Here is a 16,965-nt window from a genome sequence, read left to right as displayed (position 1 = left end):
CCGTCACCAACCAGCAGCGAGAAACACCGTATCACATGAAAGGACCATGACGCACTGGCCTTACCAATCACAGGCTTCGACACAGCGTTGGGCCAGCAATCCGAATCTCAGCCTCACTAGCGAGCAAGGCCTTTGCTCAACCCGCTCGCCCGTGCATAAGCGCACGTAGCACCTCCCACTCGTACCGAGTACAGCTCTAGAACCCTGGGCTTCAATCGCCCGTGACGTTGACAGTCCTAACTCAGCTCCACAGAGCCCAGCTTGATCGCTTCCAGGGTGATTGTGAGTCTGTGACCAGTTACCCACTCCTGGTGCTCTAACCAAACTTCTATCCATCGAGATCGGATATAGTTGCAGATACAGGAGGCGGAAGCAAAGTCACATGGTAGGGTGGAGAGGCCGCCTCACGTTGGGCATACACGCATACCTAGTAACTCTTAGACATGGGTTTGTGCGCTAGGCCAGGTAGCCTCCGCCTGGACCACACCGTCACATATGATGCAAAGTTGCTCGCCCACGTGCTGTGATCTTGTCTCCGGTTACCAGGCACCCAGCAAGCCAGCCAGGTGTTACCAATTGCCAGGGCAAAAGACACATGCTACTTCTTCCTCCTGTTCACTTTGCTCCAAGAAAATGTGGAAGGTCATTGCACTGGCGCCCTGAGAGCTTCACAAACGTCAAGAACGGAAAAGTCGACGCCTCCCGGAACATGTCAGTGCGTGCCCATTGCGATGGCTAAATATATCCTGTATAATTGTCCTCTCGGTAGTAGTGTAGCTATAGAGCATAGAAGCATTCCGTCATTGAAACAAGACGTGGAAGGGGTATCTCTTCAAAACAACAAAGCAGCATACATGCCGACCCTGATGGAGCGATGTAATATGTTCCATTCGCTCCCAAGCAGTACCCAAACGTCCACATGGAAAAAAAAAATTTCGCAAGGCAAAAAAATGCGTCAGCTTTTCCTCCTTAACTTCCATTGGGGATCGAGCGTTCTGGAACCAATCGCTCAGCGCAGAGAGCAGTCATTCCCCAGAGCGACCTGTGCCAAAAGATCGTGGAGTGTACCGCCTTGGTTGCTCGATTGGCTCATAGGTGATCTCTCGAGTGCTGATTCTTCCACTTCGCGTGTGTGGTTCAAATGTGACTTCTTCGTGAGAGTAGCGACCATCATATTCAAAAGGTGGTCCTCGAATCTGAGCGGAGTGGTAGTTATTATCACCAAGTCGATCTTCTCTGGAAGCAGCACGGACACGGTCGTCGTGTTCGAGGTGCCGTTCTAGAAAGTACCGTCTGTTGTCCAAGTAATCTGAGCCACCAACTTCCGGGACTTCATGATATCGTTCGGAGAAATCGCCGGCTCGAAGTGCATACCTCTCCATACTCTGTTCACTTAGTTCTACATATCGTCTTCCGTCATGACTGTAGAAATACTGAGGCTCGTATGAAGGCATGGCGTAGCCTGCGGCCACATCCCGCATACTCTCATTTGGAGCATCGTAGCGGCTTTGGAGTGTTCGTCCGGAGCCCTCGTATCTACCACTGTGAGCCAATTCCCTAGTAAACTCACGGTCGCGGTCTGGTGGCATAGGGCTATAGCGGAGCTGCGTTGGAGGGTCGTCAGCCCACACAGTCGGCCGTTCATGCCCTCTTATGGGGAGAGGTCGCCTTTGTCGAGAAGGAGGAGAGACGCGGCCCATTGCGCGGCTGTCCAAACCCTCCCGGATCTCATGCTGCTGAGGATAAATACCAGTCGAGTGTAATCCCGGCACATTGCGGGGTTGCTGTAGGTCAATTGCATGCGCGGTCGCAGCAACGTCTTTCGCGGCATCCATACTATCTTCAACAACCATGGGACTGAAGTTATTTAGGAAATTCTCCACTGCTGCGTTGGTTGCGGCCTGGTGAATTTGGTCTCTCGAGGTCTCGATCTCGCTGGTTGGCGCTCTTGATTCGGAAGGTGTTTCCCGCCGCAAAGACAAGCGGCTGGTGGCTTTGCTAGCCCTCCCAGCCTCAGATGTTCCATCGACCGAGGTCCCGCCGTCTCTTTGTAGAGACTCCCCGTACGAAAACCTGGAAGAGCCGTCTCCGTACGAATAGATCATGGAACCGTGGGAGATAGGCCCTTGCTGCTTCCAAGTTTCCCAACCACGTCCAGTCTCGAAAGAATGGTGTGGTTCCTCCCGTCGAGGAACCGCTTTGCCTGAATGACTCCTGTTTATTTCATCACCAGCTTTACCGCCACTATATGACCCTTGGTAGTATTGAATGTTGGAGGGGGCGGGGCGCGTAAATGTCAGGTGTTGGTAACGAGGCCCAGGTTCGTCCTCGTTGGTATATCCAGATACTTCGGATCTAGCAATGGAGGAGCCGGCAACACTATCCCGAAAGTCTCTTGTTTCGAGTCCTGGAGGGAGGCGTCCAGCGTTAAGCGAGTGCATTCTCGCCGACGCCGAATAGCTATTCTGGTTGATGTGTTGTGATGATCCAGAGAACCACTGTGATGCTGTAACAGGTTGGAGAAACGTGTCCGAACCTTTAGGTCCACTCTCGATTGACGACGGCGGGCCGCGAGTTGGGAATCCCTGGCGGGCTTGTTGATGTGGTTGCATACGAGACATAGTGCCAGTTACCTCGAGAGCCCATGGAATGTTTGGATGTGGATCGAAGGGGGGCTCGAGCGGCCAATCCGCTTTCCAGTACACGATGCTGTTACCACTGCTGAAAGAGTTCGTATGTTTTGCAGCAAAGTGCTGAATGACCGCTTCGAATGCGAAGAGCTTTTGGTTGATGTCACACACGTGGCAGAGGAAAAGCTCTTTTCCAAATTTGTCGGTGTGAGGCTTCACAAATTCTTCATAGACCCATTTCATATCCTCGAGTGTCAATTTCCTGCAGGCAAGGGACGCCTGGTCCTGCGGAAATGCGGTTCCTTTCAGCTCGAGCATTCTATCTTCTTGAGCTACGACCTCGTCGAAGCGTTGTCGCACATGACAAAGGACCTCCGCAGCGAACTTACTTGCAGTCGCCCTTGTGACAGCACGACCATCCGACCATGTCTGTTGTATGAAATCCTGGGCATATCTCTGTAGCTTGTCTCTTGCAGGGATCTTCAATTCGATCCACATGTGGCTTGCATTTGCCTGCGCAACACGCTGCTCCTCTTCCAGTTGCTGACGCTTTTGGAGTTGTATGTTCGGATCTCGAAGTGCAAGTTTACTCTCTCGGTGTTCGGCATCTGCACGTTGCGCTAGAAGACGCGGTTTCAATATCTCCCATGCCTTGTCATCAAGTGGACGTGAGATCAAGATCGCAGCTTGAAACGCATCCATGTAAGCCAGCGTTGACGGCATGATTGGGGGCTCGAGAGCAAGGCAGCGTCTTTCAATCTCTTTCCGGCGTTCAGCCCTTGCCTCTTTTGCCTCTTTCAAACTACGCTCGGTCTTTTGCCGCGGAGGACGCACTGGAGGCTGGACAGGCGGCGCTGGATGGGCAAGAGGACCAGGGCCGACGGCTGCCAAGGGCGGTCCCGGAGCTGCAGAGAAATGTGGCAATGACCATCCTTGGGTTGAAGCGGATGGGTGTCGAGGATCTGCACGTGATGACTATTAGTTCTGCTGCAAATGAGAATATCCCAAAGGTACTATGACTGGGATGAATGAAACAACTGAGAAGATTCCGCTTGTCACTCACCCTCATGAATGCCGGCAGTGGAAAGCTCCGAGAACAAGTTGCCAGAAGAGGGTGTTCCAACGGCAGAGTTCACAGAACTCTGTTGGATATTGTCAAATGCTTGCATGAGGTCTGCATGAGCCGTAACGCTCATCGACGACGGAATGAGGGTGCTTCCAGTTTGGCCCTGTACAGTGGACACTCTTGACAGACCACCTTGGAGTTCCCATTGCTCGAAACGCGCAGCGTCGGCGTTGCTTTGCTGACCAACGGTCTCAAGACCTTTATACCATTCTGCGACTGCAGCAGCTCCTAAATCCTTCACATCATGGAATTCGGACTGAAGTTCTTCAAACTGAGGTCGGAAATAGTATTTGACCAGATCCAGGTTTGGAGGGGGTGACTTCTGCTGGATGACCGTGGATGGAATATAACTCAACTCCTGTGTCAAGATCGCGAAAGGCAGACCGGGCCTTAATGCCGAATAAGTAGAGACAATCAATTCTGCGTCCTATGGGAGATCAGACACTGTACCGGATTCAGAATAAAGGACCTCACTTTTATTAGCCTGAGTTGCAGGCAACGGCCACAAGTCCTGACTCTAAATGGCCAGATAGGCCGGACGCCATCCAGTCCAGGCCCGGCATACCAGGGTTCAGATACCGACAGTCGCTGCTGATGAGCCGTTTTTTTCCCACAGAATTGGCATGTGCGACCTCGGATGAGTCTCCACATTTCCAGCTCTGTCATTTTGTCCATCGGCTTTGGAAAACCCTGAAGGAACGATCTTCGCGATGCGGCCCAAACAAGGTCCTGATTCCGCAAGGTCAAATGCATGGACTGGCTAGACGCAGATTTTTGTGGCAGTAGACATGCGGGATCAAGAAGTGAACGAAAGGAGCGGTTGACACAAATCAACCGTCCAAGAGAAATAGGATCAACGAAAGTGAAAATATGCTGCAGGATCTCGCAAGGTAGCTCCGCCAACATCAAAGGCTGGCGCAAAGAGGCTCGCTTGGGGCCTGCAGGAGAGCTAAGGCCCGACGTTCCAAGTGAGAGCTTCCGCCGTTTACTCCGCTCCGTATCGGCGCCATATGAAATGGCGGTCGCAGGACGCTCCACAGCCATGGGTCCATACTCAAATCCGAGGGCAGAAAGATCTGCAAGGTCTGGAGACCTAGGTCTCTTTCGCTGCCTTATCGAAGGAGCGAAAGTCGATCCACCGTTGAAGTCCATGGCACGCAGCTGTGGAGGACATTTGCGGAAGAAAAATAGGAAATACTCAACAGATGAGACCTGTTTGAGAAACGAAAATATCAGCGCCAGGAGCCGGTAGCCAAGTGTGCTAGCCAGTCTGGGTCTGATGAAGAGAGAAAGAAAAACATTTCGAGCAGAGCGATTGCTATGCTCGAAAAACAGAGAGCGATGGTGTCGTCGTCCCGAGGAGCACGACTTTGCAGGATTCGTGGTGCTCCAACCTTATCCTTGTTGATTCTGAAGTATTCGGCACGACAGGAAAGAGGAGTCCTGGAGATATGCTGGTGCTGGCGATCTGAGGATCGGAGTTGTCAACCTTCAGAAGCGCTTTCTGTCGACTAAAGCAGGAGTGTCCGTGGCTGGTGCGTCTTTGAGGTATTTGGGCTCGATCAAGGGCAGTCAAGCGTCGGGCTATTCAGCAGCGGATCGTGGCAGAGAGAGGTCTATACCGGCAAATGGCTGTAGAGGTCAAGTCGAGATGCACAAGCCGATTCTAGGAGCAAGTAAATGAGCATCAATGACCTCCTGTCGTTGTGTTGAACCCTGGGCGCTGGATACGATTGCGGTGGGGATGAGGAGGGCGCAGTTGCGAAGTGAGGGAACTGGAAGGGAAGTGCAGCCTGGGATGGATCACATGATGCTCTTCATCTTTAGTGTCTTGGCATATGCCATCATCAAACTGCGAAGCTGAGGCACCATCTTGCTCCCCCATACCTCGTACTCCAACTTCCAATGGCACTAAACGACCATGCAGAGTAAGCTGCTTTTCAATTCTCCATCTTGATTGTCCACGCATTTCATTGCTGGATCCTGTAGGCTGCCGCGAAGAGCTATTTCATCCTTCTTTTGTCTGATCTCCCGGTAAGACCACCCAAGCCGGCCACACGCAGGTCGTTCAGAGCGACGGGAAAGTAGACACAACCACAAGGCAGCCGGGTCTATTTTGACCACATCGACAAAGCCTCCTTTCTGGGTAGCCATGGCTTCTCTCAACACCTCGACAAACGGACCCTCAATCTCCAAGAGCTATCAATCAATTGTCAATGCCCCTCCTCCCACCGGTCCCGCCGCAGCCTCGCCCACTTATGGCCAATGGGCCCTCTTCTCAGTCTCGGCTCCTCTCGCGAATGCTTTTCAGCAGGACTCGGGAAATAAAGAGAGCGTTTTGAAGGTACAAAGCACAGGAGAAGGCGAGCTCATTGATCTGGTTGACGAATTCTCCGATGGCCGCATTCAATTTGCTTTTGTCAAGGTCAAGGACTCCAACACGGGTCTTCCTAAAAGTGCCCTCATCGCCTGGTGTGGTGAAGGTGTCCCCGAACGAACCAAAGGCTATTTCACTAGCCACCTGACTACAGTTGCCAAATTATTGCATGGCTACCACGTACAAATCACTGCGAGATCAGACCGCGACCTCACCCCAGAGAGTATCATCCAGAAAGTCGCGGATGCCTCGGGCTCTAAATACTCGTCAAGCACCTCTGCTGCGGCTGCCCCTCCTCCAGTTGCCGCAACCAAACCCGCAATTGCCTCGAAACCTGTATTTACGCCTACCCAGAGTTCTGGAGTTTCAGGAGGCTACAATCCTGTAGCGCGCAATCTGCCCAAAAGAGATGCCAATGTGGATGAGGATGGTTGGGGCACGGACGCTCCTCCGGTCACGAGAACACAACTTGAGAAGGTCGCGCCAGCTTATCAGCCTACAAAGGTCAATATGAGAGACCTTACTTCACAAAAGCCTGCCCCGTCGCCCTTTACTAGCAGCCAGGCGGACGATCGGCCTGAGGTGGTCAGAGGTGCATACCAGCCCATCGGGAAGGTTGACATTGCGGCCATTCGACGTCAAGCTCAGGAATCAGGTTCCCTGAAGGATGACAGACCAGAACCCGTCAAGGGTGCTTATGAGCCTATTGGCAAGGTCGACATTGCAGCCATTCGCGCCAAAGCCCAGAGACCCGAAGAGTCGGGCGGCTTTTCGCGGCCGCCTCCTGTCTCAAGCCCATCAACCGGACCTTCGGAGGAACCAGAGATGCCCAGTCGTTCGCTGGCAGAGAGATCAGCGGCCTTTTCGCAAGGGCCTGAACGTTTGACATCGCTTCCCAAACCCAAAGTGGCCAATAAGTTTGGTGGCGGCTCGACTTTCACCGGGACCAGAGCACCGCTCCCTGGTGGTTTCGAGGCAAAACCTGCGGCACCAGCTGCGCCTGTGGGAACAGCGAGTCGGACATTTGCTGACCAAGGTGGGAAGACGCCTGCACAGCTGTGGGCTGAGAAGAAGGCTCGTGAGAGAGGCATGAGCGGCTCCGGCGAAGCCCCCGTATCGCCTTCTGGCTATACCGGACAGACACCGATCGCAACGCAAAAGAGCGGGGACAGCGGCTGGAAGAGCGGCTACACAGGCAAGTCGTGGGCTCCTGTGCAAACCACGCATACTGGCCGCAGCAGTATCGGCCAACAAGTGACCGGCGAAGGCATGAAGGCAGTCGAGGAAGAAGAGGGTCCGACTTCTCCAGTCGGGGGAATCAGCTCGATCCGAGATCGCTTCAGCGGAGCGCCGCCGATGGGAGCTCCGGCGACATTTGACCGCGCTCCGCCACCGGCTCCGGAACCCGATACAAGCAGCAAACCCAACCGGGGCATTCCAATCCCAGGGTTGCCCCTGCCGCAAGCTAGAGAGGAAGAGCCTGCTCCAGCACTACCTCCACCACCTGCACAACCACGAAGTCCCATGCCCGAGGAGGAGGAGGAGGAGCCAGAGGCGCCGAGCGGCTCTCCTATCCGCGTGGCGATGCCAGTCAGCGCCTCAGCGGATGTCACTGATGCCCATGAGGAGCAGCTATCTCCTCCACCTGTGGTACCAGCAACTTCCATGGCGCGTGCAATCCCCACTCCAGCGGCAAGAGAAGAGGAGGATGAACCAGCTCGAGGCCCTGACTTGGGCAGAACAGCGGCGGTGGCTGCGGCAGCCAGTACCCTAGGCACTGAAGCAGTAGAGTCTGCTCCCGCGCCAAACCCTGCAGCTGGCGGTGAACGCGCTCGGGCTGAGTATGATTACGAGGCAGCTGAGGATAACGAAGTATCACTGCGCGAAGGTATTGCTCTTCACCTTTTTCGACAGACAGACCTGTTGCTGACCGTTCTAGGTGAAATGGTGACGGACATTCAACGCATTGATCCAGATTGGTGGTTGGTCAAGAACGAGGCAGGACAAGTAAGTTGACCCTCCCAAGGATGAGGAGTAGTGATTCTGACGCGAACACAGACCGGACTAGTACCCAGCAATTATCTCACCCTGTTGGACGACGATGCTGGCGGTGCTCCTGCTCCTGCCCCAGCTGCTGCTCCCGTCGCCGCGGCAGAGCCAACTCCTCCCGCGCCCGCTCCCGCAGCTGCCGAGGCCAAAGGGGCAACAGCAACAGCGCTCTACGACTATGAGGCTGGGGAGGACAACGAGTTGTCATTCCCCGAGAACGCGATCATCACGAACGTGGTAAGTGTTGACATGGCGATTGTTGTCCACTTGAGTCTCTGCTAACGATGGATCCCTCAGTCATTTCCTGACGAAGACTGGTGGCATGGCGAATACAACGGTCACACTGGACTTTTCCCGGCCAACTATACAAAACTGAATGACTGAGTGCGAGGAATGCATGGCAAAAATTTTTGGGCATTCTAGCCGTAGACTAAGTCCGTAGATCGAACGGCAACCAAAAACGTAACTTTTTTTTTTCTCTACCCATGTATGCAGTCTATGTCTACGGTACCAGTCTACCACATGCAGCTCCGATCAAATGACGCAAGGAGAAGATTTTGCTACCAGCATCACAGCGACAAAGATTGTGCTTGGTTGGTAGATAGCTGCAAGAGGGGTGGAGGCACGAAGGCAAAGAGAGATGGTTGGTTCTTGGAGGCTCCAAAAAGTTGATCCCTTGGTGGAAGATGCTGTGGATGTCCAAGGCGGTGACCGAGAAGAGTTTAGAAGCATGCAGCGTCTCTGCAAGCTTTCCAATTCTGCTCCAATTCTGCCGCAACTAACGCCTCCCAGCTTTCAAGGTTCCTTTCCCCAGACAAAATTTTTCATGGTGATCCAAGGCCGAGAGGGCGAAGAAGGAAAAAAAAGTGACTGGTTCACGCAACAGGAAGAAATTTTTCAAGGTTGCCAGTCGCGTAGATCGAATGGCAGATGAGTGTAGAAGAGGCCTTGCGAGCCTGCTACCACCTGATAGTAGTTCCCTAGGTAGGAAGGACATCGTATCTCACTCACCTCAGTACCGAGTACTAGTAATTATTACATGTTGTTTGGCATCAAAAGAGGGAGAATAGAGGCAGAGAAAGGAAAACTCTTATCTCTCCATCCCCCACTGACGTCGGAGCATCCAAGTTGCTTGCCTGCAGCTTATCCATTGGCTCCCGCAATCTGAAAGCCTCGCGCAGCCGACCGTGACCGCACTTTTTTTTCGCTGCCCAGTGTTTTGGGGGGGCTTGGGAATCCTTTTCCAGCGCTGCTTTATTCTCAGCTTCGTTTTCTCGACAAATCTATGTGCAGTGCTTGCTTCAAAGTCCTCAAGTCGAGAACTATTCTGAGCTGGTTCCGTGCAGTGACTGAGTAGAACACTCGTTCTATCTCGCCTGCCAGCAATCACCCATTGGCTCCCACCGCAATGGCCTCGACCACGCGAGCTCTGCGCCAGGCCAGCAGCCTTCTGCTGCGAGACTGTGCTCCTGTCCCCCGACTCTCGGCCCGACCATTCTCTACTCGAGTCCCCTCTCTCGCTGTCCGACAGCACCTGGTAAATTCCAAGACACCGTCGTGGCAGCAAGTCAAGAGATTCACGAGGTCTACAAAACGGCGGGCTCTGGTACAAGAGGCTCCTCGTCCGGAGGCTTACTTGGAAAGCGGTGCCATCGAGTATGGCAAGAACCTGGTCGATGTCAAGAAGGTCATAGTCATTGGCAGTGGTGGTTTGAGTATAGGACAAGCTGGAGAATTTGACTATTCTGGTACGTGCCCGCAAGACAGACAGTTATGACTCAGTCCCATGCAAAATTCTTTCATGCCATATTTGCCAAGTGGCATATGGTGACAGCAGGTTTGGATCACAAGCTCACAGCGGCAACAGGGTCACAAGCGCTCAAAGCACTCAAAGAAGCTGGCGTTAAATCCATCCTCATTAATCCTAACATTGCGACCATTCAAACCGACCACAAGCTCGCCGACGAGGTCTACTACCTTCCAGTCACCCCCGAATATGTGACCTACGTTATTGAGAGGGAGAAACCAGATGGAATCCTCCTCACATTTGGCGGCCAGACAGGCCTCAATTTGGGTGTCAAAATGAACAAGATGGGCATATTTGATCGCTATGGCGTCAAGGTGCTGGGAACCAGCATCAAGACTCTCGAGACCAGTGAAGATCGAGACCTGTTTGCCAAGGCCCTCAACGAGATCAACATCCCAATTGCCCAGTCCATTGCTGTGGGCACCGTCGAGGAAGCCCTTGACGCTGCTGAGAAGGTTGGATACCCCATCATCGTCCGCTCAGCCTATGCTCTCGGTGGTCTGGGATCAGGTTTTGCCAACAACCCCGAGGAGCTCAGCAACCTGTCTTCCCGATCCCTATCTCTGTCTCCCCAGATTCTAGTCGAGAAGTCTCTGAAAGGCTGGAAGGAAGTTGAGTACGAAGTGGTCCGCGATGCTGAGGACAACTGTATCACCGTCTGCAACATGGAGAACTTTGATCCCCTTGGCATTCACACCGGCGACAGCATTGTGGTCGCCCCGAGCCAGACCCTGAGTGACGAAGAGTATCATATGCTACGAACAGCGGCCATCAAGATTGTCCGTCACCTGGGAGTCGTTGGAGAATGCAACGTTCAATACGCACTCCAACCCGACGGCCTCGATTACCGCGTCATTGAAGTCAATGCTCGTCTCTCCCGTTCTTCAGCGCTTGCATCCAAGGCAACCGGCTATCCTCTGGCTTACACAGCTGCAAAGATTGGCCTGGGTCACACTCTCCCGGAGCTTCCCAATGCTGTCACCAAGACAACCACCGCCAATTTCGAGCCGAGCTTGGATTATATCGTGGTCAAGATCCCTCGTTGGGATCTGTCAAAGTTCCAGCACGTAAAGCGGGACATTGGAAGTGCCATGAAATCTGTTGGAGAAGTCATGGCCATTGGTCGCACCTTTGAAGAGTCATTCCAGAAAGCCATCCGGCAGGTCGATCCCCGGTATGTGGGATTCCAAGGCGACAAATTCGACAATCTGGACGACGTTCTTCGCAATCCCACCGACCGAAGGTGGCTGGCTGTTGGACAAGCCATGATTCACGAGAACTACTCGGTGGACAAGATCCACGACCTGACCAAGATTGATAAGTGGTTCCTCCACAAGTTGCAGAACCTCAAGGACACCATGACAGAAATCCAAGAGATCGGCTCTCTTAGCGGCATTAAGCACGAGCTGATGCTCAAAGCGAAGAAGCAAGGCTTTTCTGACAAGCAGATCGCAATGTACGTCAAATCTACTGAAGGAGAAGTCCGAGCTCGTCGACAGAAATTCGGTATTCGACCTTGGGTGAAGAAGATTGATACGCTTGCAGCCGAGTTTCCCGCCGATACCAACTATTTGTACACCACATACAATGCCTCATCTCACGATGTTACTTTCGAAGACAAAGGGACTATCATTCTTGGATCTGGGGTTTACCGGATTGGGTCTTCTGTCGAATTCGATTGGTGCGCCGTTAATGCCACACTGTCTCTTCGCAGTATGGGCCAGAAGACAGTGATGATTAATGTAAGTCAGTATTTTCTTTTGATGTGCCCAACTGGACGCAGCCACCTTGGATAGACAATGGTTGTGCCCCTGCTCTATGGTTGGACACTGGACCTCCGACTGTCATATGTTCTGTCGGGTGCCGCCATGTCCAGCATCTACACGTTCGAAGCATTGAAGGACAAGCTGGAACCAGTCTCTACGATTCCTCCTGACCATTCCGACCGAGCGATATCGTAATAACATGGCTACTGCTGCCGTCGTCGCCGTCGCTGGCGGGTCCTGACCTGGACCATGCCGACCCTTTTTGGACTTGGACTTTCTTTTGTTATCTTTATTTCTTTAACAAAAAATATGAACTGATCGTTTTCTCGTTCCCAGTACAACCCCGAGACCTACAGCACTGATTTCGATACCGCCGATAAACTTTACTTCGAAGAGCTGTCCTACGAACGGGTCATGGATATCTACGAGCTTGAGAGCGCCTCGGGAGTTGTTGTCAGCGTGGGAGGCCAGCTACCACAAAACATCGCGCTGCGGCTACAGGAAGAAGGCAAGGCCCACGTGCTCGGCACAAACCCCGTCGACATCGACAAGGCCGAAGATCGTCATAAGTTCTCGCAGATCTTGGACTCGATTGGCGTGGATCAACCTGCGTGGAAAGAGTTGACCTCTGTGGCCGACGCGGAGGCCTTCGCTGACTCTGTGGGCTATCCTGTCCTCGTCCGACCTTCGTATGTTCTTTCCGGTGCCGCCATGTCCGTCATCTATACGCACGAAGAGCTAAAGGACAAACTGGAATCTGCCTCGGCGGTTTCCCCTGATCACCCCGTCGTGATTACGAAATTCATCGAGGGTGCTCAGGAAATTGACGTTGACGCCGTGGCATCGAAGGGAGAACTGATCCTGCACGCTGTTTCGGAACACGTCGAAGCCGCAGGTGTCCACTCCGGTGATGCCACGCTGGTCCTCCCTCCGGCTAATCTTGACGAGAAAGTAATGGCACGTGTCAAGGAGATCGCGCAGAAAGTCGCCAAAGCTTGGAATATCACTGGGCCTTTCAACATGCAGATCATCAAGGCTGACGCAGGCGGTGAAGAACCTGCGCTCAAAGTCATTGAGTGCAATCTTCGTGCTTCACGGTCGTTCCCCTTTGTCAGCAAAGTGCTTGGGACTAACTTTATTGACGTTGCCACCAAAGCATTGGTGGGTCAGAACGTCCCAGAGCCTCAAGATCTCATGGCTACAAAACGCGACTATCTGGCCACCAAAGTTCCACAATTTTCCTGGACTCGATTGGCGGGTGCTGATCCTTTCTTGGGCGTTGAGATGAGTAGCACAGGTGAGATTGCGTGCTTTGGAAAAGACCTAATCGAGGCGTACTGGGCATCTCTCCAGTCAACCATGAACTTCCGTATGCCTGAAGCTGGCGAGGGCATCCTGCTTGGCGGATCCACCGAGCTTCCCGAGCTTCCCAAGATTGTGGAATATCTCCAGCCGCTGGGTTACAAGTTCTATGCCGCGAGCCAGCAGGTGAAGGAGCATTTGGAGAAGTCCGGTGCATCGATCGAGGTGATTGAGTTCCCGACGACGGACAAGAACGCGCTCCGGAAGGTGTTCCAGAAATACGACATCAAGGGGGTCTTCAACATTGCGAAGTCCCGAGGTAAGACATTGGTGGACGAAGACTATGTGATGAGAAGGAACGCTGTGGACTTTGGTGTCCCTCTGTTCATGGAGCCCAAGGTATGATCACTACCACCATTGCCATTGCAGGACCATGACTAATTCAGACTCTCCCAGACTGCATTACTGTTTGCTCAATGCATGAATGCGAAACTTCCTCGACAGGAAGGAATCCCTCCCGAGGTTAAGAGCTGGAGCGAATTTGCTGGTTCGAAGATGATGTAATAAAGGGGGGTCCAATACATACCACAAAACAGGGGCAAAGGAGCCTCGGTGGGGATTTGACGTGACTGGCAATTGGGATATTTTGGGCAGCAATTGTGAAAGAGCCAAAAAGTCTACAACAGACATCAAAAGTTTTTCTAGACCACACAGGATGGCGGCGATCGGAGGGTATCTTGCATGTCTCGTACCGGTTACGCTTTTAAAGAGGACGAGCAGATTTGGTACCTAGATAGTCTGTCGGAGGGCAAAAGCGGGTGTGCCAGGTGAGCGTGACATAGAGTCCCTAGGTACTGGTTGACGAGCATCCAAGGAGTTTACTTGTGCTGTTGCCTAGCCTCGTCGTTCTCAAGCGAATAGCCGGCCCCTGACTCTTTCCCCTTTTGCTTGGCTTGCAATTCCGCACGCGCAGTAGCAGCAGCGGGCGGAGTCATACTGTGTTTACCAAGTAAGGTTCCCAAACTACCTCGTCCATCCTCATCGTGATCATCGCCCATCAGCATTCCTTCCTTTCCCCCCTTTTGGAGTACGTTTTCTCAAGACTCAATTTTTGTCTGCTGATACGACGGTCGGCGGTGAGGGTGGATGCTGACGGCGCATTCCCCCAAGAACACTACTGTTCCTGTCCTTACAGCTCCCCGTACAAATCGAAGGGAATGCTGCTCAGCCAGGACATGTCGCCGCCCAGATCGAGATTGAGGTCGAAGTCGAGATTGAAGCTGGATGACGACAAATCCGGCACGCCACCGCCACCGCTGCCCCTGTCGTTGCTCAGCATGAACGGTACCGATGCCGGCGCGGTTGTTTTCCCGTGGTCGGGTCCGGCGGTGGTGGTCGTGAAGGAGCTGCTTGATAGCGTTGGCGCGGTGGTACTGATATTGGTATTGGCGCTGCTAATCATGCTACCAGCAGGACGAGTGGCGGGGGGTGTAGTAAGTGTACTTCGATTATGGGTTTGGGGGTGATTGAATGTCGTCCAAGCCTGGGAGCCGCCGTTCGTGATATCGGGATGGACATCGCCACCGTCGGCATTCGGCGGGAGTCTTGACCGTCGCACATTCCCACCACTGTCGCCTGTGTTGCCGCGCCGGGCCTGCACCGAGGGCGTCGTCCTGGTTTGCACTCTGTGCGATGGCTGGTGGCGTGGAGGGATCTGATCAAACAGCAGCGCAATGGCCGCGGCGCAGCGTTTGGCGTGTTTCCCGAAACTGCCGTACCTCTGCAGCGCGGCCGTCGCGGTCCGAGCGGCACTCATGATCACCTCGTCGCCGCCCACCTCGGCCTCGACCGTTGGATTGAGCCGAGCGGCGACAAGGACCGTCGCTGCAGTGTACAGATAGAAGATGCTGTACCACCACGCAGGCAGGAGATCGTCGAGCAGCTCTAGACGGCACTCTGCGTGGATCCTGCCGAACAGGTCGACCGTGTTCAATGCGCTTTGCACGCACATGACCGAGCACTGCAGGGCGAGCTTGCGCGCGAGGGTGTCTTCGCCTCCGCCGACGTGAAGGTCTTCTTGGTCGTCGTTCTGGCTGCTCGTCATGCAGAAGCGGGAAAGGACTGGCCGGAAGAGCAGTGTTCGAATGTGACAGTATCGGAGAAAGAGCACCTTGGCCTGCCGGGCGTGAATCAGGTTCATGCTCTCGGATGACGATTTGGGAGAATGCCGGAGGTGGAAGGGCAGACGGTGTCGCCAGATCCAGTATTTGCTGTCCATCTCCAGCACGGTCCCGGCTGCTTTTGCGCCCAGGCTGCCGCCAAAATAGCGAGTGTAGCTGTCCTCTGCTGGATCGGAAGACTCCTCCGCTGATGTTGTTGGGCTGTAGAGGGCCACGATCGTCTCGCTCATGGTTTCGTACAGCTTGAGAGATTCGATGAAGAAGTGGAGATCGGGGGAAGACGGCTGATACACGTAGTGGTCTGTGTGGCACGAACATTCGCTCGAGTCGGGATGAGGCTGAGGCCTAGGCACCGAAACAGCAGCTTGCGGAGTGATGATTCCGGGACGTCCGAAGGTCATGGACAGCGTTCGGTCCATGAGCACACAGCCGTGCCAGACCTTGCGGAACAACTCATTCGGTTTGCCATTGGAAGTCCGGGTACTGGTGGAGGGTAGATCGAGCCCGAGGCTTTGGGCGATCCTGATGGCCAGGCCCGCGAACAGCCAGCATTGCTGCGGCTCGCTAGTGCTCTGGAGGTACTGGGCGAGGAGCAGGAGGCACTGGACGGTGTGCACGGAGCGGAACTGCAGGAATTCGAGGTTGAAATATACCAATGCGCGTTTGTAAAAGCCCTCGCCGGAATTGACGCGATCTGGCGGGCGGATGGACGAGTCCAAAATGCAGGAGATGGCGAAGATGGCGTTGAGGAGACAGATAAAGCAGACCTCGTCATCCATTGTGGGATTCCCAGTCCAGAGAGTCTGGTACTTGCCCATGAAATCATCCTTGTCAACAAAAGGATAGAGGGGATCGACGATCCTCCAGTATACCTCCAGCAGCCGATCGGCCTGTTGTCTGGGAGGAAGGACATAGTCAGGGTTCTTGAACCGTCTTTGTCGCTGCGAACCGGTTGGTACCGGAGACACCGTTGAGGATGCTTGTTGGGCGGAATCTGGGGTCAGTTGCTGGTCCAGTGCGGCTTTGATGCGGTTCATGAAGCTCGCCGCGCTCGAATCGCCTACGACGCCCGCCTCAGCAGGTTCGCCTTCTTCCATCAGCCCCATCATCGCATTTGCGCCACTGTCATGGTTCCGATCTGACGTCGATTGAGGCGGAGACTGGTGTTCGGCGCCTTCTGGCTGGTTCGATTTTCGTCGGCCTGACCTTTCCAGTTCATCGATCCGGGACTGTAGTCGCATGATCTCCAGTTTGGAGGCCCCGATACTGCGCGTCTTTCTCAACCCCCATTCGCATTGAGCTGCCGCGCCGTATCTTCGCTCGCAAGGCCGGCACAGCGGTTTCCGGCCATCGCACTTGATCTTCTTCTCCCTGCATTGGTCGCACGCTGCAGCTACCTTTTGTCTCTTTGCCGGTCTTTCGTTGCCGGTGATGGTTTCCGATTCATATTCCTGAAATGGTGAAATGGAGGAAAGACCTGAGCTTTCTGCCGACATGTTATAGTCTCGTCTCCGGGCAACTCTCATATATCTAAAAAGATAGCGATATGTTCGTCACATAGTCTCTCTTCATACTGGACTGGTGAGAGGTTGCATCTCCACCAACCGAAACAAAGAAGTTCCGGAACGACGAGGTGGGGATGCGAGGCTGACCAGGGCGGATCAATCGGGGTCCGGAGCAGAGATTATCCGAATCCCAAGAACAAGGCTGGCCTCGAAGGGGTCTGGC

The 16,965-nt window shown here is 53.8% G+C and overlaps 4 protein-coding genes across 4 annotated transcripts; 2 read left to right on the top strand and 2 right to left on the bottom strand.

Annotated features, from left to right (window-relative positions):
• Nucleotides 1-1,025: 1,025 nt before the first annotated feature.
• Nucleotides 1,026-4,422, bottom strand: Z520_00051 (uncharacterized protein; the record flags this gene model as incomplete). The annotated part of the gene is made up of 3 exons (XM_016770572.1): nt 1,026-3,592; nt 3,772-4,183; nt 4,273-4,422. 3 exons carry the CDS (start codon nt 4,420-4,422, stop codon nt 1,026-1,028), a joined length of 3,129 nt encoding a protein of 1,042 aa, XP_016637482.1.
• Nucleotides 4,423-5,908: 1,486 nt separating this feature from the next.
• Z520_00050 (uncharacterized protein) lies at nt 5,909-8,566 on the top strand (the record flags this gene model as incomplete). The annotated part of the gene is made up of 4 exons (XM_016770571.1): nt 5,909-8,021; nt 8,073-8,140; nt 8,192-8,419; nt 8,480-8,566. The coding sequence occupies 4 exons, from the start codon at nt 5,909-5,911 to the stop codon at nt 8,564-8,566; spliced, it is 2,496 nt and encodes an 831-aa protein (XP_016637481.1).
• Nucleotides 8,567-9,590: 1,024 nt separating this feature from the next.
• On the top strand, nt 9,591-13,621 carry Z520_00049 (carbamoyl-phosphate synthase arginine-specific large chain; the record flags this gene model as incomplete). Its single annotated transcript, XM_016770570.1, has 4 exons — nt 9,591-9,930; nt 10,050-11,731; nt 12,092-13,456; nt 13,514-13,621. The coding sequence occupies 4 exons, from the start codon at nt 9,591-9,593 to the stop codon at nt 13,619-13,621; spliced, it is 3,495 nt and encodes a 1,164-aa protein (XP_016637480.1).
• Nucleotides 13,622-14,246: 625 nt separating this feature from the next.
• Nucleotides 14,247-16,733, bottom strand: Z520_00048 (uncharacterized protein; the record flags this gene model as incomplete). The annotated part of the gene is made up of 1 exon (XM_016770569.1): nt 14,247-16,733. The coding sequence occupies one exon, from the start codon at nt 16,731-16,733 to the stop codon at nt 14,247-14,249; it is 2,487 nt and encodes an 828-aa protein (XP_016637479.1).
• Nucleotides 16,734-16,965: the final 232 nt, after the last annotated feature.

Source organism: Fonsecaea multimorphosa (genome assembly GCF_000836435.1).
Source record: "Fonsecaea multimorphosa CBS 102226 unplaced genomic scaffold supercont1.1, whole genome shotgun sequence".
In the NCBI taxonomy this organism is placed as follows: domain Eukaryota; kingdom Fungi; phylum Ascomycota; class Eurotiomycetes; order Chaetothyriales; family Herpotrichiellaceae; genus Fonsecaea; species Fonsecaea multimorphosa.
The sequence above is the reverse complement of the archived record's forward strand: the minus strand, read 5'-3'. Positions and strand labels throughout refer to the sequence as shown.